The 24648-nt window shown below is 39.4% G+C and overlaps 1 protein-coding gene across 1 annotated transcript in view; it reads right to left on the bottom strand.

Moving 5' to 3' along the window:
* The window catches only part of LOC139325576 (uncharacterized), a 200861-nt gene that overhangs the window by 16303 nt on the left and 159910 nt on the right, over positions 1-24648 (bottom strand). Inside the window, 2 exon segments of the mRNA XM_070955513.1 lie at positions 11757-12425; positions 20252-21397. Of these exon segments, the coding sequence (XP_070811614.1) occupies positions 11757-12425; positions 20252-21397 (1815 nt within the window).

The raw sequence follows: 24648 nt of genomic DNA on the forward strand, positions 1-24648 counted from the left end.
AGAGGTCTGAAAAACAATAAATTAGAATTTAACTGTGAGTTGGATCCGCAAAAGATGTCGACAGGGCGAAGGGCAGCAAACTAAGTTTTATTGCTATGTTTGAATAAGATAAAAATAAGATATATGAGAGCTGCCTGAATGTTGGAGTCGACATAAATGTGGAGAACAGGAACCTTTTTTTTGGAACAGCCGAATATTTAAATGGTTTGTTTGTGGGATCGTCTGAAAATTTGAAAAATTATCCCTTTTTTTTTTGAAGACGCTGTGAAAATTGTGGACTAAAAGTTAAAAGTCTTAAAGTAATCTAAAGCATGTTTGCTGTTTGAAGTTCGCAGAAGGGCAAAATGGCGCTGAGGAGTGTAACTGATCTTGATTAACATGACTACAGGAATTCCACTGTTTGTATTTTACACTGCCTCTGGCACAAGAAGCAATTGTAAGCAAGCCTTCAATAACTTGGACTTCCAACTTTTTTTAAATTTGGGACTCTTTAATGCTTTATTTGTCGTCTCTGGCTTCTTAAAGTGAAAGTAAAATATGTCCAAGTCCTTCTGAAAAGACCCTTCTGAGTATCTGTGGTACAGAATTGAGGATTAAAGATTTTCCTCTACAATAATTTAACATCTTAAATACAAGTTGATGACCCATTGATTTTGAACTGTGAATAAAGTTATAGAAATATTTGGTCAAAAATTACAGGAGTTATTAAGATGGATCCATCTAAAGATGAATCGGTGCGACCTAAGGTCAAACAGATTTCTCAAGCTAGTATTGACTCAGCTCAAATTGTATTGGCATTAAACAAATTAAGTGATAAAATTGAAATAATGTATACAGAATTTCAAAAAATACATTTAAAAATGGATGAAGAAAAGAAGGAAAGATCCAACTAGCTGGAACAAATTGTTCAAGAAATTAATGTTAATTTTGCTAAATACACAGCAGAAGTAACAGTGATAAAAGATAATGTAGACCAACTACAAGTGCAAACAAAAAAAATTGATAAGCAAATAACTGAAATCTTTTTTAAAAATGAAAAACAGGATAGAAGAATATGTATTTTGGAAGAAGAAGTTAGGAAGTCCAACATTGTTATAAGAGGCATAGTGGAAGAAAAAGTGGACAATGTTAAACAACGTGTTTTGAAATGGCTTAATGAACTTGGATTGGATAAAAATTTTACAACTACAGATTTGATAAGTGTCTATCGAATTGGATTTAGAAGACAACGTGAAATAATAAGAAATGTTTTGGTGAGATTTGCGAGTGTTAATGATAAATTACAAGTAATGGCAAAAATTAGAGAAAATGGTGATGCTGTGCTGAAGATTGAGGGAAAACAGGTCCAAGTCTTTCAAGATATTTCAAGAGAGGAAAGATCGTGGAGATACTATCTGAAGCCAATTACTAAAATATTAAGAGATAGAGGTATTAAGTATAATTGGAGACCACCACAGCAAATGAATTTTTTCTATAAAAATAGAATGCATATACTCACAATAGAAACAGATGTGGTCCAATACTTCCATGAGCTTGATTTTTTGGAAAAAGAGGAAGAACAAAGTGAATTAAGATCACAATTACTCAAAATGGGTGGAATTGAAATATATATATCAACACCAGAGGAAGAAGGAGGGGCGGTCGGAGGTTTAGGTCCAAAACCAAAGAGGAAAAGAAAACCAACGAAAGATATTTCTCCATCTTTGGCGGAGGTACAGAAGAAAAGTCGAGATCTTACTGGTGAAGGAGTGGAAAGGATGATTACATTGGACTCTGAACATAAAAGGGAAGATGAGCCCGAGTGCGGGGATGAAGAACCTGTAGTTGTTCAATTGAAACCAGAATTATGCCAATGAAGAGACGACCCAGCTGATGGACGGGGTCCCCTCTCCCCCACTCTTGGAAACTTGTCTTAATGTCTTAATGAAGACGTTGGGGGATGAAGATTTTATGTGGTTGTGTGTCATGTTAGTTTTTGTTTTATGTTGTTTGTATGTTTTATATTTTTATTATTTTTTTTATGTTATGTGTTGTCTATATATATTTGTTTGGGTTTTGGGTCACGGAAAGGAAAAAGAGGGAATAGTTAAAATTAAAAATATTAATGGGGATAATTAAGGTAATGACTTGGAATGTTAAAGGTACTAGGAATCAGATTAAGAGAAGACGTTTAGAATTTAAGATTAAAAGAGATTCTCCTGACATACTTTTTATGCAAGAAACTCATCAGAAATCTGAAGATATAAACAGGATGTATTTAAAAGGGATGCAGGTTTATGAAAAAGCTTTTGGGTCCTCAAAATCTAGAGGTTATCTTGGTTTGGTAGAGTAGCTTTATGTAAAATGATGTTACTTCCTAAATTTAACTTTTTATTCGAGATGCTTCCAATTTTTTTAACCGAGAAGGACATTGAAGTATATCAAAAAAAATTAGATAAATTTTGTAATGGGGATAAAAAACCAAGACTGATTAAGAAAATGTGGTATCAGAACCAAAAACAAGGTGGTTTAGGAATTCCAAAATTATTAAACTATTATAGAGCATTTAATATAAAAACAGTAGTAAAAATTTTAAAAGGAGATGTTAAACTTTGGGGTAATTTGGAAATGAAGGAAATAAAGAAGTTCGGTTATAAATGGTTTTTGGAAAATTTTAAAGGTAAGGTTAAAATTTGCAATTATTGGTTAAATAGTTTGACTAAAAATTGGGACAGAGTAGCAAAAAAATTAATACCAGACGCATTGTATTTAGGTAAACTGAAAGAGAATTGCCCAATGAAATTAAATAGTAACAGAGAGAGGATTATAATAGAAGAGAAAGTGGAAACAATTAGTGAATGGTTGAAATTTATAGAAAATGAAATGAGGAAAGAGGAAATTTATGGAAAATTAAACATTAATTGGTTTGAAAGAATTCAAATGAATAAATGGAATAGGAAATGCAAAGAAAGGAACGATGAGAGCAGAAAGGAAACGGAATTTGAAAATTTGACATCTCGAATAATAAAAGATGAAATTGGGCCAAAGGGATTAGTTAGTAAAATTTATAAAATTATTAACTCTGATAATAATTCACAAAGGGTAATGAAAGAGAATTGGGTAAAAGAATTGGGTATTGAAATTTCTGATCAAAATTGGAATATGAATTGGGTTAGCAGAATAATGAGGACATTATCAATAAGGATTAAAGAACATAATTATAAAGTTATTTGGAAGAGGTATTTGACCCCAATAAGACTTTTTCAAATGGATAATAAAGTGGATAAAATGTGTTGGAGATGTAAAGTGGAACTCGGGACATATGCTCATATGTGGTGTAAATGTAATGGGGTTGAACTTTTTTGGTCTAGGATAGAAAATGAAATATTTGAAATAATTAAGAAGAGGGTCAAATTGAAATTGGAAACCATATTATTATTAATATTGAATGAAACAACATTAACAACTGGAGAAAGAGAATTGGTGAGGATTTTGGTTATAATGGGGAGAATTATAATTGCTAGATATTGGAAATTAAATGTTGACTTAAAATTAGAAGAATGGTACAATGAAACATGGAAATTTGCATTAAATGATAAATTGACTTGTGATATTAAAATTAGAAGTGGTATATATAAAGAAAATGTTTTTTGGAACACTTGGCAACCATTTGTGGACTTGCACTTGGGAGATTGGATGAATCGGCACCAGTACCTTATCAAAGAGATTTCTGGAAGAATTGAAGACTTCAAGTTCCTAAAACTTCCTTTCCGTTTGTATAGCACGTTGGGGGGAAAATTTTTTTTTTCTTTCCTTACTATTGATTTTTTGTATTGATTTTTTTTCTTTTTTGTTATTCCTTAACAATAAAAATATAATAAAAAATTTAAAAAAATAAATAAATTTTTAAATAAATGTTGTACCAAGATGTTACACTGATTGATTAATGATGATTGTTTGTTTAAAAATAAAAAAAAATACTCAAAAAAAAAAAAGAGAGAGTGGAGCTTCCCTTGACAGAGGCAGTCTACATACAAAACTCTGCCTTTTGTGCCAAAATAGGAGAACTGGGCAGCTTGAGTGATTGGTTTGGTCGCCTCCTTCAGACATTTGCCTGGCATTGGTGGGTGAGGAAAAGGCGGAGCAGGTGAGCTTTGGGAGGAGGCCAAGGGAGGCCTGCCATCTCTGAGGGAATTCTGAGGGCTTCATGACCTCACCCATGCAGGCTCAACTGCCAGTTACTGTCAGTTATCAGAGTGAAGGTGCCTTCCAAGAGGTGGGTTGGTTTCTGAAGGGCTCCTGGACTCTGGGAAATCTTCCCTCTATTTGCAGCCAATTTACCAGAGTTGTATTGCAAGGGTGAAAATGCCCATTTGGCCTCTTACCTGCCTGGGTGCCCCTCCAACCTCCCCCCCCACCTTGCCTAGGGAGGGAGCCTGGATGGGGGGGGAGTCCCAGTCCCAGAAGGGTCCCTCAACCACTGCCTGTCAGAATGCGGGAGGGGACCCCCAAAGGAGAGACCGGACCCCAAAGATGAAAGGGAGCCCCCCTGCCTCACCTCTACGCGGGACTAGGGACTTGTGCAGGCGCCCCCTGGCTGCTTGAAGGAAGGCGGATGCCGATTTAGCTGATGAAGAGAAAGCCTAGTAATGGGGGACTTTATCCTGACAACTGGGGGACACCCAGTCTCTGCACCTCGTGGGGGATCAAAGAGGTCCCCAATGAGTCATTTAAAGCATTCTTTTAACTGCCCACCATTCAGTCAACTCATTGCAGCTCCCCAAAAGCTGTTTTAAAAACAATACAACACATTAAAACATGGAAAATAAAAACAAAGAAAAGCCAGGCGCCAATCCATGCCAACTTCTCCTTGTCTGATCTCCCAGCGCCTGTGTCCCTCCCTAGGACACAGAATCGGGTTTCTTTTCATACTCCATACAATAGAAAAAGTTGGGATATTCGAATAGAATAGAATAGAATATTTTATTGGCCAAGTGTGATTGGACTCACAAGGAATTTGCCTTGGTGCATATGCTCTCAGTGTACATAAAAGAAAAGATACGTTCATCAAGAATCATAAAGAGCTGAAATAACATGCACTGCATTGATACATCCACAGAGTTTCACAGTAACCATGAGATAACTCATAAAGCAAGGGCAGGAATAGTCCTTTTCCCCATTTTCCTTCAAATATACTGTATGTAGACTGCAAACTGTATGATTGTTTGAAGAGAAATGCATCTGTACCATCAGCCTCTAAGTGTGAGGGGGAAGGGCAAGCAGTAAAAATGGATGTGAAACCTTCTAAGCAGCTTATAAATATACGATTAAAGAGCATCTGTCATTTCAGATCCATCATGGCAGGGACAATAGAAAAAGTCCTTTATTATTCAGCCTGAGAAAGTCCCTTATTTGGCAGTTATTATTAACCCTTCTTTACTCAATTGAAGAAAAGATAAATAAATAATTCCTCTTATTCGAATTGTTATAATTATATTGAAGGGAAACAATAATAAGGATATGATATACTGGTATACTAGATTCTGTAACCATTAGGTTCTTGTAATACACATATGCCTTTGTATTTGTATCACATATATTATGCCTTTATATTTGTATCTCCTGTAACAAACATATTCTGTTATTAGGCCTGTAATGTATCTGGTATTTGTCAGACATATGTCCCTGCCATTTGACCTGAACCCATATTAATCTTCTCCCTGTTTCTTCCTTGTGCCATCTAAGAGCATGGTACTATCTCAGTCTTAATTTATGTTGATCTGGATAGACTCCTACTTTCCAGGGCCAGGGGGCCTAAGTGGCCAATTGAGTAAACAAAGAAATGCTCAAGATGACTAATTGGGAAGTTTCTATTCCCCCTTGCAGGGCAACAAGGAATGCACGGGCCTGGATTGGGAGGCCAGAGTTGGGTACTAAGCTGACGTCTCTGAGGGTATAAAAGGACGCCATACCTTCCCCAAGGTGTGGCTATCTCCTCGCATGCATTGTATCTGTATGTTCTGGATATAGTCCCACCCAGTATTTTGTTTTTGGCCATAAATAAAATCTGTTTTTTTTGCAAGCCTCGTCTTGAGTCTCTCTCTTTGGCATTCTGGTGACTCAAGTGTATTTTGGGACCTTACATTTCTGGCGCCCGAAGTGGGACTTGAAGGCAAAGTTTCTTCAAGGTGGCTGCATTCAGCTTCCCACAAACTGAGCCGCTTTGAGGCTTGGTGGCCTTCATTAAAGGCAGACGGAAGAAACCAGCTTGGACCAGTACTGAAGTCAAGAGCGCTCCTGGAAAAATTTATCCAGTGACTTTGATCTGGTCATTTGCTGGCAGGCTCCGATCCTGCCTGTCCTGAACGCCTAACAAAGAGGCTTGCACTGTGGGGGGGGTATGGAACTGAGCTCTTCTGGGTGAGTATATATATATATTTTTCTCTTGGGAAGGGGAGTGTTGCTTTGTGAGTGTGTGAATGAGACGAGGGAAATTCCTCAGAGGTTTGCCCTCGAAGCGATGTGTGGAGATCCAATCTGCGTTTCTGATTATCCGAGAGGAGATCAGCCAGAGACGATCGCTTTGAAAGGAGTGTGACTGTTGGAATAAGAATCTGTAGTGCAGGAGAGGGCTCTGACCAAACTTCGGACCCGCAGGGGAGGTCTGGGAAATCTCTTAGGGAAAAAGAGAGGGTTTGGTTAGGCTTCGCACCGACGGAAAGGTGTGGGAAATCTCCTCAGGAAGAAAGAGAGTCTAGTCAGGCTTCGAGCTGACAGAAAGGAATCCCCTGAGAAAAATGGGCAACCATGCTGGTAGCCTGTTTGGAACAAATAACTAGTAACAAGAATTGGGCCGTGTTCTCCATTTGGCTATGTTAGCCCACTGGAACACGTTACAAACAAGTTGTGAAAAAACAAACAAAAAAAAAAGAGTATAAAAAAAATGAATGAAAAATGTTGTGGCAGTAAAAGTTGTCTGTAAAAAGAAAAGTGGAGTTCAAACTTGCTCATGAGAGCCCTGGCTAAATGCAAACGATGTGTATACCTCTTATACATCTTGATCTTTAAAATGGGCCAGCGATTGCTGAGAGGTCCAAGTTAGAATGAGAACACACAGAACACCCCCAGGGCAGAGGCACGTAGTAACAATCTAGTGTCTAAAGAGAGATCTATGGGTGGCAAAGAAATATTGCAATGTTATAAAGATCTTGATAATTTACCATTCTCAAAAGAGCCAGAGAAGTCTGAAAGAACTAAGATGTAGAATTGATTGTGATATGTCTGGTCAGCCTGCAAATTAAGTAAACATCTCGGCTTGGAGCTGTGGGAAACGGAAAGTAGTTAGGGCCCACAATCATATTTATGATTTAAACTGCTCTCTGAGTTTTCCCACTGCTTTAAGAATAAGCTATAGGTTGCCCAAGGAAATAAAATTAAAACAAAAAACAAAAAACAACCTCCACAGGTCTGGAAATGTTTGATGGTATGTGTGTGTATGTGTATGTATGTAATCATTTCCAAACCTGCAGGAGACCCTCTAACAACAGTACACAAAAAGCTATTTAGAAAATGGAGCGCATTGGCTTGTGAAAAGCTCCCTGAAATAATTTGGTTTGCATGGAGGAAGCATTAAATGAAATTTTTGTATGTGAAATTGATGTATACAAAAAGTCTGATTGCAGTACAAATGTGAATGTGTGTGTGTGAGATGTCCCGAAGCTCATAAAGTAAAGTGATCCTGAGACCTGTGAATGCCTGTGTGTTGAGGTTACAGAGAAATGCAGAGGGTTGTTTTGTTGAAAGGATGCTGAGAGATGAAAGGAGGAGAGAAGCAGGAAAAAGGGGGGCTGCGGGCTGGTTCTCTGCTGAACCAGCCTGAAAAAGGCAGGATAAAGGGTGATATCTGATACCTGCCTTTGCAGTTTCACTGTTTTTGGCTCGGAATGCAATTTTGACAAGGTGCTCTATCCTATCCGTTTGTTTGTTTGTTTGCTTGTTTGTTTGCTTGCTTGCTTGTTTGTTAGCAGCACAATTGCTGCCTTTTTAGGAATTGTTACAGAGATGAGTTAGAAATTACAATATGTAGTAAGAGAGAGTCAGTGGCATTTTTGTCTAAAATATTAGATCCTGCCTGTTAAGGATTTCCAGTTTGTGTTCAAGCAGTGGCAGCTATGGCAGTGTTAATGAAGGAAAGCAGAAAGTTGACTTTTGGAGGAGCCCTAGTGCTCCTAGTTAATTTGTTTATAGATGGGAAGAGAAAGTGGTAGCAGGTAAGAGAAGACATTTAGGTAAGTTGGTTTGCACAGGCTTGTGAAATCAAGCTTTGAATTTCTTTGAAGCTTGGAAGCCAGGAGGGCAGCGGCAGAAAGAACTGAATGTTTAGTGTTAGGTGAGAAGTACTAGTTAAAGAAAATGTGAGCAGTAGAAAGAGAAGGTAGGGCTACTTTAGTGTGAGACCATTTCAATGCATTTGAGTTGATTTCATTAGACTAACTTAAGTGGGGAGACTTAGATATTTATTGGTGATAGTGGGTCACTTGACTGGATGGGTTGAGGCTTATCCAGCCATGAGAGCCACTCAGCAGTAGTCACCAAAATTAACAGATAATACCTATATTATACCTATACCTATATATACCTATATAGTAGAAGTAGAAGCTATAGACAGCAACCAAGAGACTCATTTTATTGCAAAAGTGCTTCAATTAATAATGGAGGCAGTGGGAATGTCATGTTCCATGGAATGCAAAATCATCTCTGCTGTGAACCAAATCTTTACCCTTGCCTTGCCTTGCCAAATGGTGTTTGGATTACCACGTTTGGACAGAATGGGGGAAATTCCACAATATGAAACTAAAGACATGTTTGTAAAGAACTGTATACTTGGCCTCTATTCTTCTTTATCTTACCTCAGAATCAAAGGACTCCTAGCTCAAACCCTACCTCTCGATTTTGCTGTTCATAAGTTCCAGCCTGGTGATTGGGTCCTGATAAAACCTGATGTGAGGACAAACTTAGCCAAGCCTGGGACAGGTCCTATCAAGTCCTGCTGACTACTGAAACAGCAGTCCAACCTAAAGACAAAGGGTGGACCGTGTAAAAGGACCAGTGGAAGAACTTAAAGAGTGGCAAATGATTCCTGAAGAAGACCTGCTGAGAATAAACTTTTCCAAAAACTGCTGTGGTCATTGTGGTATGAATGGGTTTTGTTTGTGATTTTTCTTGTTGCAGGAGTAGCAACTTTTTGGACTTTCCAGCCTGAGTGGTGGCCTCTCTTATTCCGTCTGAAGATCCCAACAGCAGCTGTGCAACTTCACTCTCCAGATTGTGTTGGTCCCGTGATTGTAACTGTATCACTGAATGTTATTGTTACTCTTGTTGTAATTGTGAACTTATACACACCTGTGGGGAATAATAGGACACTGTGCTTATGTAAATGTGCAAGGGATTGCTCCCCATAGAAACTCTATTCTTATGTATACATCTATCCTACACTGGAGAATTGAGACATTGAATCAGGTCAATCTGACTTGAACACAGTAGTCCTAGGAGATAGTGATATCATGATCCCTGAAGATATAGATATCAATTCTATATTTGATTTAATGCAATGGTTCAATATTTGGGACTAATTTTCTTATGCATAGGACTAATATGAGGAGAATATAATGCAATGATCAGTGTGAAAAATCATTTTACATGTAAGGGTGTTTTCTTTGCTTATTGTTACTTTTCAGTCTGGAATTAACCTGACACAACCTAGTAACCCATTTGAAAATATACCTAGATTGAGTGGGTTATGGACGGATGTGGTAACTCTTAATTGGCATGCTCCAGATGGCTTATATTGGATAAATGGAAAATTTGCCTATGTGCAATTGCCTAGCCGATGGTATGAAGCATGTGTATTAGGAACTGTGAAATCTATTTTTCTTCCTTTTTCTACTGACAATACAACAAGGTGAAAAACTGGGTATACCTATTTATGTGGATGTAGGCCATAGAAAGATGAGTGGCCTCCAGAAATAATAGTTCAGGTATACGGACCAGCCACCTGGGCAAAAGATGGTATAGAACTCCCTTTATATGCTGAATAGAATTGTAAGGTTACAGCCAATGATTGCAATGATACCTAATACAACTGCTAGTGCTCTAAATTTCTTAGTTAAACAGCACTCTCTGTTTAAAACAACACTCTCTGTTGAAAACAGCAATATCCCAGAATAGACTTGCTGTTCACTATTTCTTAGCAAAAGTAGGTGTGTAAGGAAAAATTATTTCCACAAATTTTGTTTGCAAAATTGATGATTGTTAACCCTTGGAGGTTTCCTTCTTCTCCCTTGTCTCATTCCTTTAATCCAAAGAATAGTCACATGATTCCCGCGATGGAAAGCATTCCATCATTTAAATAAAAAGTGTGGAATGAAGGGAAACAATAATAAGGATATGATATACTGGTATACTAGATTCTGTAACCATTAGGTTCTTGTAATACACATATGCCTTTGTATTTGTATCACATATATTATGCCTTTATATTTGTATCTCCTGTAACAAACATATTCTGTTATTAGGCCTGTAATGTATCTGGTATTTGTCAGACATATGTCCCTGCCATTTGACCTGAACCCATATTAATCTTCTCCCTGTTTCTTCCTTGTGCCATCTAAGAGCATGGTACTATCTCAGTCTTAATTTATGTTGATCTGGATAGACTCCTACTTTCCAGGGCCAGGGGGCCTAAGTGGCCAATTGAGTAAACAAAGAAATGCTCAAGATGACTAATTGGGAAGTTTCTATTCCCCCTTGCAGGGCAACAAGGAATGCACGGGCCTGGATTGGGAGGCCAGAGTTGGGTACTAAGCTGACGTCTCTGAGGGTATAAAAGGACGCCATACCTTCCCCAAGGTGTGGCTATCTCCTCGCATGCATTGTATCTGTATGTTCTGGATATAGTCCCACCCAGTATTTTGTTTTTGGCCATAAATAAAATCTGTTTTTTTTTGCAAGCCTCGTCTTGAGTCTCTCTCTTTGGCATTCTGGTGACTCAAGTGTATTTTGGGACCTTACAATATCATTATTCTGATGTTTTGTACATACACTGAGAGCTTGTGAACCCGAGACAAATTCCTTGTGTGTTTATTCGCAGTTGGCGAAAATAAAAATTCAATTCAGTTCAATTCCTGAGATACAGTCTGGGACTGTAAATTTAAAGGCAATTTATTAGAATATTGTAGCAAAGAGATTTCCCTTAATGAAAAGAGGGAATCCAGGACACAGAATCTGGTTTCATTTTATACTCCATACAGTAGAAAAAAAAATACAAAACAAGAGCTGATTGCATGGAAGAAATCACCCTGCTCAAGTTACAGTTACATCAGAGATATGGACAGTAACATCCCATAATATTAAGCATAAGCATTAAAAGAACATTCACATGGGAAATGGCATGTCTCTTGTGAAAAGGTACAATTTAGACCAGTTGAAAAATCTAGCACGTACAATTGAAACAGTCCTTTATTATTCAGCCTGAGAAAGTCCCTTATTTGGCAGTTATTATTTACCCTTATTGTCTTCTTTACCCATTTGGAGTAAAGAGCAATAATTCCTCTTATTGGAATTATTATAATTATCATGAATATGCACTAGGTGAATTCCTAGGGTGTCTATTCCCATTTGGCCAAATTAAATATACAATTCAATTCAATTCAATTCTCGAGATACACCGTGACTGAAGGTCTTCTCACACTCAGGTATGTTTTTTATTTTTCTCCCACGTGAATTCTTTGGTGTCGATTGAGGCTACTATGCTCAATATAGCTCTTTCCACACTCCAGGCATTTATGTGGTTTCTCTCCTGAGTGGATCCTTTGATGTATGTGCAGATTTCCTCTCCTACTGAAGCTCTTTCCACAATCAAGACATTTATGTGGTTTTTCTCCTGAATGGATTTTTTGATGCTGGGAAAGTTTTCCTTTCTGACTGAAATTCTTTCCATACTCCAGGCACCGATACGGTTTCTCTCCTGAGTGGATCCTTTGATGTCTTTGCAGACTTCCTCTCCTACTGAAGCTCTTTCCACACTCCAGGCATTTATGTGCTTTTTCTCCTAAATGGATTATTTGATGCTGGGAAAGTTTTCTTCTCTGACTGAAACTCTCACCACACTCCAGGCACTGATACCGTTTCTCTCTCAAATGGATTCTTTGATGCACGGAAAGATTTCCTCTCTGACTGAAGCGCTTTCCACACTCCAGGCACTGATACGGTTTCTCTCCTGAATGGATCCTTTGATGTCTGTGCAGACGTTCCCTCCTACCGAAGCTCTTTCCACACTCCAGACACTTATGAGGTTTTTCTCCTGTGTGGATTCTTAGATTCCTTTGAAGATGATGATTTCTTTTGAAGGATTTTTTGCATTCCGGGCACTGATGTTCCTTTGCTTCCTCCTGGATCCTTCGGGGCTTTGGGGGTCTTCTGAAGGAACCTCCGCCCTCCAGGCCCATCTCGGGGTCTCTGCCCGTTTCCTCCTCCCCGCATCGCCCTCCAGGCAACCGCCTTTCCCGGGCTCCCCCTGGGCTCCTCCCTCCTGCAGCCCTGGAGCCCCCTGGCCTTTCCCCGCCGTCTCCCGGGGAAGCCGCTCTGGGACTGGGCAGGGCTGCTCCGCTGGGACCGCTCTCCTCCTCCTCCTCTCGTGCGGCGCCTCTTTCCTGCATCCGCTGCCATCCTCCGTCCTCCTGCAGGGGAGAAAGAGAAGAGGGTCACGGTTGCGTCCACTTCCCCAGGCCCAAGACCCCGCCTCTTGCGGACCCAAAAGAGACCCCCACAGACTGCGACTCCCAACATTCCCTGCACCAAACTGTATCATCCAGACTCCTCTTTCGCCGATTCAAGCCTCTTCCCGTGAAATTTGGGATCCAGTCTCCCCTCCCTCCCCCCCCCAGCTCTGTATTGAGGCAGGCGGAGATCAGGGGCTCTTCTGGGGCTGCGATCTTATAGCAGACTATAAAGGGGACCCAGTTTGGTCCATGGATTAAGGCACCAGGGTAGAAAGCAAGAGACCTGGAGTTCAAGTCCCTCTTTCGGTGCAGCCCACCTCACAGGGTTGTTGTTGGGGGAAGAGAGGAGGAGGGCGCGTTGCATGTTTCATTACTTCCTAGCTAACATCATAGTTGCTGGAAGGGTGTGGGAGCCTCAGGGAGCTAAAAAGACCCCTCATTTGAATCCTGAGCTACAAATATTCTCCTATTTTGTTTTAAAACAAAGGAAAATATCTGCCTGATTTGTAAAAATCAGTCCAGGATTCTAGTAAATAACAGCCTACAACTCGCAAATGTGTTTTTAGGAAACATCTATATAGCCTCCATTTCATCCAGGACAATTCTTGTTCCTGGGCAGAAGAACTAGGAATTCATGCAGAAAAGGAGACCATCTCCAGTTAAAGAGGAGCTAAGGAGGAGAACCTCCTGCCAATGGTTCCTGCTAGTGAATTTCCTCATAGAAGTCAGTAAAGAAATGATGAAACCATAAAATACATTGAGTGCTTGTGAAGCACAAACAGAAAACATTGATTCTGGATAAAATTCCACACGTGACCAATTTTTGTGTCAGTCTTTCCCAGCTGGGTTTGTGTCTTTCCTGAAAGTTGCAGATGTATTTAGAGACACTCGGAATACTCTGTTGTGTAGTTGCTGAAAAAGCAAGTTCTCACATACCAAATAAAGAGCCTTCGTCAAGAAGGGAAAAACAAGCATTCTTAACCTTAAAAAAGAGGTATAGACTGCCATGTTAAAAGGGCTAATATGTCATTTTAAGTTAGTCATTTAAAAGGTGCCAGTCCGTGGGTGGAGGGCTACATCGCAGGGCACACTGGCCTGGGCAGCAGCAGCAGCAGGAGCCCCCTCCAAAGGGGGAGGGGGTGGAGGAGGAAAATATATATGTGTGTCAACTGGAGCATCAGGTTTCCAAGGGCTGAAAAAAAGTTGAAAAATCCAAATATGCAGGGGTCAGTATTGGAGGGGATTTTCCCCCTCTGCTGCAGTTTTCCAAAGGGGCCCCTCAGAAAGGAGGAGGGATGAGAAAGGAGAAGATGAATCCATGTGTGTGTGTGTGTATGTGTGTGTGTGGGGGTCTGTGGAGGGGCTGGCAAGGCAGCTGGGGGGGAGGGCCTGGCTGACTTAACCCTCTTACTGTCTCTGGGATGTATTTTGCGGTTATCGTTCATGACGGTTGGATATATTGCCCCCAAACTGTACAGGTAGTACTAACTAGATCTACAATCAGAATTGAGACAAAAATTTCTGTTCTTGACAGTTGCTGCATCCCATTTTTTGCCATAATTGGCAGGTCATATCCTACAGTTGTGAAGTTGTTATGGGAATCCTCCAATGACTTTGTGGGACACCAGCTGGGAAGGTTACAAATGGTGATGATGTGACCCTGGGACAGTGCAGCCGTCATAAATACATGCCAGTGGCTAAACGCCTGGATTTTGACCACATGGCCACGGGGATGCTGGAACAGTCGTAAGTGAGAAAACTGGTCAAGGCCACTTTTTTCAGTGCTGCTACAACTCCACTAAGTCACTAAGCAAATAGTTGTAGGTCAAGGACTATCTGTACAGTGCTTTAAAAATAATCCAAAATAGCCTCCAAATTGGAACCCACAGAGGTCAAACTTTTTCCTGCAACAAATCTGCAAAACTAGCCCAATTTGGTAGAAAAACCGTTCAACTGCCCACACTGTTTCCAACTCGCATTTCAACTCAATCCCCAATCAAACTCAGGCCTGGGACCCTGGGCATGGCCTTGGAAGACTAAAGGAATTTATTAAAAGAAAAAATATATTAAATTTATTAAAAGTGAAAGCGTTAATTGGATTTTATTACCTTTCTTACCAGGCATTTATGTGGTTTCTCTCTTGTGTGGCTCCTTAGATGTTTATAAAAGTTTCCACTGTGATTGAATGTCTTTTCATACATTAGGACTTCATCTGGTTCCACTAACGAATGGGTTCTTTGATGCCTATTAAGGCTTCTCTTGTATCTAAAACTCTTTCCACATTCCAGGCATTTATATGGTTCCCCTCCCCTGAATGGATCCTTTGATGTGTATAAAGGTTGCTGCTATGACTGAAGCTATTTATTTTTGATTTTTGATTTTTATTTTTAAACAAAACTTAAAACATAAAACAATTGTCATCCATTACAATTACAGAAAGTGTATTGATCGGTTACAAATCTTTTGTGCTTAATCCTCTATCCCATATTTTCTTATTTAACAGTTTATTACATTATTATTCTCCTTTACCAATTATTTAACAGTAAATTATCCTCTATAAGGGGGAAAAAAAACCCTTTATATATTTTATTATCTTATCCATTTCATTTCATATTTCATTTCCATTCTTTCTTGTCTAACCATTGATAAAATAAATCCCATATCAAGTAATATTGTTAATCTTCTTGTTCCCTAATTTCAAATGTCAATTTACTCATTTCAGCACACTCCAAGATTTTCTTTTTTTTTATTGAAAAAGTTTTTCAAATACAGATTTTTTCCCCTTCCCCCCCCCCTTCCTAACCCCCCTCCCCTCCCCTCCCCCCATGGCTTCTTCAAAATAAAATCACTGATATCAAATTAAATAATACTTTACCATCCTTTTACACCACCCCCCACATGCTAACCATTTCTTTCTAACATTGTTATTATATTCCCCTTATACTATACATTTCAAAGCAACCTTCAGCTATAAAACTATATAATAAATCCTAATTTGGCATTTATTCAACCCATAATCTACCCATTTCCTCCACCCCCATACATATATCTCTTAATTCAAATCATTTACGTATATTAATATCTGAACCTAACATCCCTTTTCCTAAACTAAACAATCAGTAACCTAACCTATCTCCACCCATTTTCCTACAGGTCTACCATACATAATATTTTAATATCTTTGTTCTTCTGCCCACACCACACCACTAAAAGATATTTCCATATATAAACAAAATTCTCAAATGACTTTAAGTTTGTAATCCATATGATATCTTCTGTAATGTCTTTCAACTAGATTATTAATTCCATCGCCTATGTTAGCGTAACATTATTTTTCTTCCTTCTTGGAGACTTGATACTGATACCGTTTGGAGAGAAGTCTTTTTCTTTAAAAAGAGTTTGTTTGTGTGGCAGGATGGCGTTAAAACTGACAAAGCCAGACAAACAAGCAGCGGGGGGGGGGGGGGGCATTTATAAACCATATGAACAAGTTTTGAACTTGCAGACTCAGAAGAATGGCTTTAAAGACCTAAAAGAATTTGTCTTGGAGGAGATGGCAAGACATGATGAGATTGTGAACCAGAATCTTGAAAAATTCAGGCAGGAAATTAAAGAGTTGGTACAACAAAAATATGCCAATCTGAAACAATATTTTCTTGATAACGTTGTCATCCGTGTGTATCTTCTCATCTTTCCAGTTTCTAGCAAATACAATTCTAGCTGTCGTTAAAACATTCACAATTAAATATCTCATTTCTCTGTTATATATTTCTGGTAAAATCCCCAATAAAAATATATCTGGTTTAAAGTCAATATGTTTCTTTGTCATTTTTTCCAACCACCTGTGGATTTTAGTCCAATATCTTTTAGCTTTTGCGCATGTCCACCACATATGGTAATATGTGCCCAGGGACTGATGACACTTCCAACATTTCTCCGATTTGTTCTTGTACATTCTGGCTATTTTCGCCGGGGGTAGATGCCACCTGTAAAACATCTTATACAAGTTTTCCTTATATGCTGTTGACATTGTCATTTTATAATTCTGTGACCATAATTTTTCCCATTTCTCTAACTCAATCCCATGACCCACATTTTTCCCCCATGCAATCATTGTTTCTTTAACTTGTTCTTCTGCCAATTTTACTTCTAATAAATGGCTATACAATTTTTTAATCACATGGTCATCAGAACCTATTAAAATTTTATCTAAGTTTGTCAAGGTGCTATAAAAACCCTCCTTTTCAGAATCTTCATCATATCTAGACTGTATTTGCATATATGAAAACCAATCCATTTCAAGCTCTTGTTCTTCTAATTCTTGCTTCGATTTAAGTTCACGCCTTTCATGTAATAATTCACCATATCTAACAATTTGTTCCTTCCTAAACGTTACTGCGTGTGAGACTGCTTCAATAGGTGATAGCCAGACTGGAATTTTTAAGTAGTAACATTGTTTGATCTTCTCCCAGTTTAATAACAAAGACTCTCGTATCATATGTCTTCTAAAATAACCCTGTATTTTTGTACTTTTATACCATATAAAAGCGTGGTGAGAGTTTTTTTCTAATTTGATTTTACAAACACCCTGAAGAGTAAATGCAACTAGGATTTAATATAGAAGTAATTTAGCGGCGGAATTGAGCCTGAATTTAAGTTAATTTTCCTAAAATATAAACTATTCCTATGTGTGGATATCTGCGGAAAGTTTTACTTTAAACCTAACTGGACTGGACTGGACTGGACTGGAAAGGAGGCTTACTTTTTTATTGAATTTTTGATGTTGACTGAGATTACTAATTTTGGAATTAGATTTGTCATTTTTGCTTTTGGCAGACCTTTATTTTTTTTAATATTCTTTTTGCTATATTGCTAATTGAAAGCAGAAGTGAAAGTGGAAGAAATAAGAGACTGCCATCTAGTGGATTGAAACGTTGTATCTTCTTTTTGTTTTTTTTTAACTGAGGGGAAAGGGAAAAAAGTAGCAACTGTGTTATTTTTCAAGGTCAATTGGCTAACTTACAGATAAAATTTAAAAAGGACATCAAAGAGTGCCTACAAGTTTGTTTATACAGGTGTCTTGCTGAGAAAAGCATTGTTGAAAGGCGATTAAAACTGGAAAGAAGAAAATAACAGCCGCTCTGAAAAAGAGAGCTGTTAGACTAAGTGTGCACAAGAAACAAATTTTGAATGTTACATAGTTGTGGACTTTTATATAAAATGGAAATTCTTTCTCTCTCTAGCTCCACTCTTCCACTTCACTAATAATTATATTTTTTAAAACATTTTAAAATATTGGAACAGATATATACATATATTTTTTTCTCCCTTTTTTTATTCCTTTATTCCTTCACAATAAATGTTTACTTAATTGGATTAAGGCACATAAGAGCCTGAAGAAATTCCTTTTTTTTCTTTCTTCTTTTTTATTTTTTAATTTACTGATTGGAGATTGTTATTTGAATGGGTTTTTGGCTATTTTACACAATTGGATTAAGACATACAAGAGTCTGAAGAAATTTTCCCATTTTCTCCTTTGGTCTCTTTTCTTTTCTTTCTTTCTTTTTTTCTTTCTCACTTGTTGATTGGAGATTTTTACTTGAATTTGTTTTTGGCTATCTCAGATGATTGGATTAGGGCACACAAGAGCCTGAAGAGTGTTGGTTTTCTTTTTAGGGTTTTTTTTTTTCTTGCTTTGCTGCACTTTCCTTTTTTCCCTTTTTTTGCTTTTTTCTGTTTTCTCTTTTTCTCTTTAACCTTTTGTAATCTCCTGCCATCTACAAAATGGATTAGGGTTGAGAAGAACCTGAAGATATATTACCCTACTGTGTCGAATTGGATTACTTATAGAAATGAGAAAAAAAGCAGAAAAAACAGCAGTTATTAGTTCTGCCGGATCGACCCCTTCTTCATCACCAGTGGGAGGACAACGATCAATACAGACAATGATTCAGCAGGAAAAAGAGAAAGAACGTGAGAAAGAAAAAGATGCGACAATGCCGATGATTTTGCAAGGAATACAAGACATAAAATCTAAAATAGAGAAAACAGATGAAAAAGTGGAGAATATACAACAGATGATGAAGAAATATGAAGACAGACTTGAAAAAATTGAAGAAAAAGAGGAACAAAGAGATAAAAAAATCAGAGATATGGATTATAGATTAGAAGAAGTTGAACGTGATAGAAGCGGCTTAGAATGGGAGATGGATAAATCAGAATTTTACTTAAGATTTCAAAATGTGGAGGAAGAAAAAGGAGAAAATTTGGCAGAAAAAATGATAGAAATTCTTGCAGGAGCTCTAGAAATTTCTAAAGAAAAAATGTTTGATGGCGTTGATGAAATATACCGAGTATATACTAGATATGCAATGAGAAATAAACTACCAAGAGAAGTCCACATAAGATTTACCAAAAAATCAATCAAAACACAAATATTGCAGATAGCAAAAGAGAAGGCGATACAATACAAGAGCAAGGAAATTATGGTGCTGAAGCAAATACCGAGAAGAATAAGAGAGCTGAGAAGAGAGTATCAATTTTTGACAAAAATACTGCTCCAGAAAGGAGTGAACTACAGATGGCTGATACCAGAAGGATTGGTGTTTACATGGCAAACACAAAGATTCAAAATAGATTCAATTGACAAAGCTAAAGCATTTCTTGTGGAATATATAAGAGAAAAAGATGTGCCAAGAAGGGAAGAGGCTATTAAAAAACAAAAAAGTGGGAAAGCACCAGGTCCAGATGGATTACCGGCGGAATATTATAAGACTTTGCAGGAATCACTGAGTCTCCCATTACTAGAAATTATGAATGAAGTAATGTTACAGAAGGAAATACCCAACTCATGGTTAGAAGCATATATTACACTTATTCCAAAAAAAGATACTGATCTACAACAAGTCAAAAACTATAGGCCAATATCCTTGTTAAACTCAGACTATAAAATCTTCGCTATAATATTAGCAGAAAGACTTAAAAGATATCTAAATAATTTTATACACCCGGACCAAAATGGATTTCTGCCAAAAAGGCAGATTAGAGATAATTTGAGGATAATTTTGGATACATTGGAATATTACGATGCACACCCAGAAAAGCAAATGGCTTTGATGTTTTTAGATGCACAAAAAGCCTTTGACAATGTGAACTGGCGATTTATGATATTACAATTGAAACAGATGGGCTTTGGAGAGAAATTTGTTCAAGCTATAGAAGCTATATATTATAAACAAACAGCCAAAATAATGATGAATGGAGAGATGACAGAATCTATTGAAATACAAAAAGGAACGAGACAAGGATGTCCATTGTCACCATTGTTGTTTGTGTTAACACTAGAAGTACTAAATAGAAATATTAGAGAAGAAAAAGGAATAAAAGTAATGAAAATTCAAAATCAAGAATATAAATTGCAAGCATTTGCCGATGACTTGGTGTTTATCTTGGAAGAACCACATTCCACGCATTTATATGGTCCCCCCCCCCACCGAATGGATCCTTTGATGTGTATAAAGGGCGCTGCTATGACTGAAGCTCTTTCCACATTCCAGGCATTTATGAGGTTTTTCTCCTGTGTGGATCCTTTGATGTACATAAAGATTTCCCCTCAGACTGAATCTCTTTCCACACTCAAGGCATTTATGAGGTTTCTCTCCTGTGTGGATCCTTTGATGTATATAAAGATTTCCCCTCAGACTGAATCTCTTTCCACACTCAAGGCATTTATGAGGTTTCTCTCCTGTGTGGATCCTTTGATATATATAAAAATTTCCCCTCAGACTGAAGTTCTTTCCACACTCAAGGCATTTATGAGGTTTCTCTCCTGTGTGGATCCTTTGATGTGTATAAAGATGTCCCCTCTTACTGAATCTCTTTCCACACTCCAGGCATTTATGAGGTTTTTCTCCTGTGTGGATCCTTTGATGTACATAAAGATGTCCCCTCTGACTGAAGCTCTTTCCATACTCCAGGCATTTATGAGGTTTTTCTCCTGAGTGGATTCTTTGATGTGTATAAAGATGTCCCCTCTTACTGAAGCTCTTTCCACACTCCAGGCATTTATGAGGTTTTTCTCCTGAGTGGATTCTTTGATGTGTATAAAGATGTCCCCTCTGACTGAAGCTCTTTCCACACTCCAGGCACTTATGAGGTTTTTCTCCTGTGTGGATCCTTTGATGTGTATAAAGGCTGCTGCTGCGACTGAAGCTCTTTCTACATTCCAGGCACTTAGGTTTTTCTCCTGAGTGGATCCTTTGATGTCTATAAAGATGTCCCCTCTCACTGAATCGCTTTCCACACTCAAGGCATTTATGAGGTTTTACTCCTGAGTGGATTCTTTGATGTCTATAAAGATATCCCCTCTGACTGAATCTCTTTCCACACTCCAGGCACTTATGAGGTTTCCCTCCTGTGTGGATTCTTTGATGTGTATAAAGATGTCCCCTCTGACTGAAGCTCTTTCCACACTCCAGGCATTTATGAGGTTTTTCTCCTGAGTGGATCCTTTGATGTCTATAAAGATGTCCCCTCTGACTGAATCTCTTTCCACACTCAAGGCATTTATGTGGTTTTTCTCCTGAGTGGATTTTTTGATGTCTATAGAGGGTGCTCCTATCACCAAAGCTCTTTCCACACTCCAGGCACTTATGAGGTTTCTCTCCTGTGTGGATAATTGGGTGGCTTTGAAGATTTCCTTTTCTTTTGAAGGTTTTACAACATTGTGGGCACTGATGTTCATTTTCTTCCTCCTGGATCCTTCGGGGCTTTCGGGGGCTTTCAAAGGAACCTCCGCCCTCCAAGCCTGTCTCGGGGTCTCCGCCTGTTTCCTCCTCTCCACATCGCCCTCCAGGCAGCTGCCTTTCCCGGGCTCCCCCTGGGCTCCTCCTGCCTGCAGCCCCGGAGCCCCCCGGCCTTTCCCCGCCGTCTCCAGGGGAAGCCGTGCCGGGACTGGGCAGGGCTGCTCCGTGGGGCCCGCTCTCCTCTTCCTCCTGCTCTCGGGCGGCGCCACTTTCCTGCATCCGCCACCATCCTCCATCCTCCTGCAGGGGAGAGAGAGAAGAGGGTCACGGCTGCGTCCCCTTCCCCACAGGGGAGGCCCAGGTCCAAGCCCCCCCCACCGTGCGGACCTGAAAGAGACCCTCCCGGACTACGATTCCCAGCATCCCCTGCGCCAAACCTGCATCAAAGGGCCTCCTCTGTCGCCGATTCAGGCAGCTTCCCTCACTGCCTTTTTTGTTTCCGGAAGTGGAGGCTTCACGCCCTTTTCTCTCCACTAGTTCCGCCTTTTCCCTTGTAGGATCCGCCCCTTGGAGTCCATTTGCCCATTGCTGACATCCCGAGCGTGACCAATCAGCGTCCTTCTTTCTGCAACAAGGCACATGGCGCCTGCGCAGTTCCGCAAGTTATTACGGTCCGGGGCGGAGGTGGGACGGGGGGGGGCTTTCTTTGGACTTTGGGGTTCGGTCTCCCCCCCCCCGTATTGAGGCCAGTGGAGGTCAGGGGTTGAAGCCTTATATGAGCCCATGAAGGGCAGCCAGCTGGGTCTACTGTGGGACCTTCGGAGACCCTGAGTTTGAATCAGCCGCTCTTTGTGTCCTGGATTCCCTCTTTTCATTGAGGGAAATCTCTTTGCTACAATATTCTAATAAATTGCCTTTGAATGCTCCTCCCACTCAGATCCTCATTGGAGCAAGTGTGCTGTGGCTGAATCTATTGCTAATTTGAACTTTATTGTTGGGGGTGCAAAGGAGCTTCTCCCTGCCATTGTTTGATATAATCTATGTGGATTTCCCAAATGTGGGGACCTATTAAGACCATCCCCAAGCATCTGAAGCTCTCAGTTGGATTCCCTGAATGGTCCCCTTGTCTTCCAGCAGAAACCCCTACAAGGGACTCTCTAAGGCCAAGGAAGCTTTGTGAGATATGAGCCATATTTTTAAAAAGCCCCCACCCTTTTAGCCTTAAAACCCCTGGCTTTTCCCCAGGCGCTGGGAGGTCAGACAAGGAGAAGGTGGCATGGATTGGCCCCAGGTTTTTCTTTGATGGTTTTTATTTTATGTTTTAATGTGTTGGATACTTTTGAAAACACCCTTTTGGGAGCTGCACAGAGTTGACTGAAAGATGGGCAGTTATAAGAAGGTTTTAAATGAATAAGACTCATTGGGGACCTGTTTGGTCCTCCCACTAGGTGCAGAGACTGGGTGTTCCCCAGTTGTCAGGATAGGGAAAGTCCCCCATTCCTCTGCTTTCTGTTCATCAGCTAAATGCTTAGCAAAAGATGCATCTAGCTCAGTGGTGTCAAACTCTTATTTCCTTCAGGGCTGCATCAGGGTTATGTTTGACCTGGGTGGGGGGGGGGGGTCCCTAGGTAGGTGTGGCCAGCTCATCTTCACTCTTCTTTCTTTTTTTTATTGAAAAGTTTTACAAACATTTCCCCTTCCAACCCCCCCTCCCCTCCCACCCACCCCCCACCCCCACTTCCCAGAGCAAAATACAGGGTATAACATTTGACAATCATAAGCTAATTATCTATAGCCTCCTATCCCCCCCTTGAATTTTTAACTCCCCTTTTACTAAACTAAGTTTAAGTACTTTATAAAATCTCTTTGATCATTCATAAGCTATTTGAATTTTTTTAGTCCGATATTTGCCTTGAATATAATAAATCCATCTTCTCCATTCTAAAATATATTTCTCATTTAAATGGTCCGTTAGATATTGTAAGGTCCGGCTATACGCTTAAGCTCTCAGTGAACCAAAAAGAAAGACTTAAACGGAGGCTTGAATAAGAATCAACATTTAATCTTTGATCAAAGACAAAAGGCTGGGTAAAACCATTCCAAACACATACAAAGAGATATGTATATGGGAGGGTTCACACCTTCAGAGAAGATGTAACCACATTTTATACCTTTAAAGCATCAGTTAGATCCCCAATTCTGGCCCCTTAATTTATGTTTGTGTATTCTTTGTTGCCCTGCAAAGGAATCTAAACTTCCAATTAGTCTTATCTTTGTTTACTTAATTGGCCACTTAGCCCCTGGCTCCTGAAGACCAGATCTTACCCAGATCAGACATAAATTAGGATTGAGATGTAAATTACCCCTTTGTTGATGGCTGGAGTTCCAACAGATACGTACCATGTTTTTAGGTGGCACAGAAAGAGATTGATATGAGCAGGTCAAATGGCAGGGACATACGTTTGACAAATACCAGATACATTTCAGAGGCCTAATGACAATATGTTTGTAACAGGAGATACAAATAGAAAGGAATAATATATGTGATACAAAAGCACAATATATATGTTACAGGAACCTAATGATTACAGAATAACAAGCTTTTACTAAATCTAGTATATCAGTATTTTATATTCTATATTATTGTTTCCCTACATTTCACTCTTTTTATTTAAACGATGGAATGCTTTCCATCATGCTGTAAAAGAGGTACATATTTAGTAGGGATGGTTTTAAGGATCATGTGAGGTTCAGTTGGGGAAGAGTTTGGCTGCGGGTATAAAAGTCCCGAGGATCAAAAACATTGAGACAAGTTGTGGAACCACAATAAAGATCAGAGCCATTGTCACTTTTTCCAAAGAATGTGCAGGGAAACCACCAGCAACAGAGCAGAAAAACAGCAAAGACAACAAAAACAGCAAACCAAATATATTCAATGGGTGTCCAGTCTATCCAGTTCATCAGTGAACAGGTCAGCAGGCGATGCTGGGGAGCGGTGAAGTTTCAGCTTGAGTCCTTCCAGCTGTTGGACTTGCCACTGCTCAGGGGGCTCGGGGACGTGCTTGACTCGTGATGCGTGGACCCACGCTTTGACGCCGTCCACTTTCACAGCCGTGGGGGTGCTCAGAAGAACCTGACGGGGTGTA

This window comes from Pituophis catenifer, unplaced genomic scaffold, assembly GCF_029215685.1.
Source record: "Pituophis catenifer annectens isolate HBS135680 unplaced genomic scaffold, rPitCat1.0.hap2 SCAF_17, whole genome shotgun sequence".
Taxonomy (NCBI): domain Eukaryota; kingdom Metazoa; phylum Chordata; class Lepidosauria; order Squamata; family Colubridae; genus Pituophis; species Pituophis catenifer.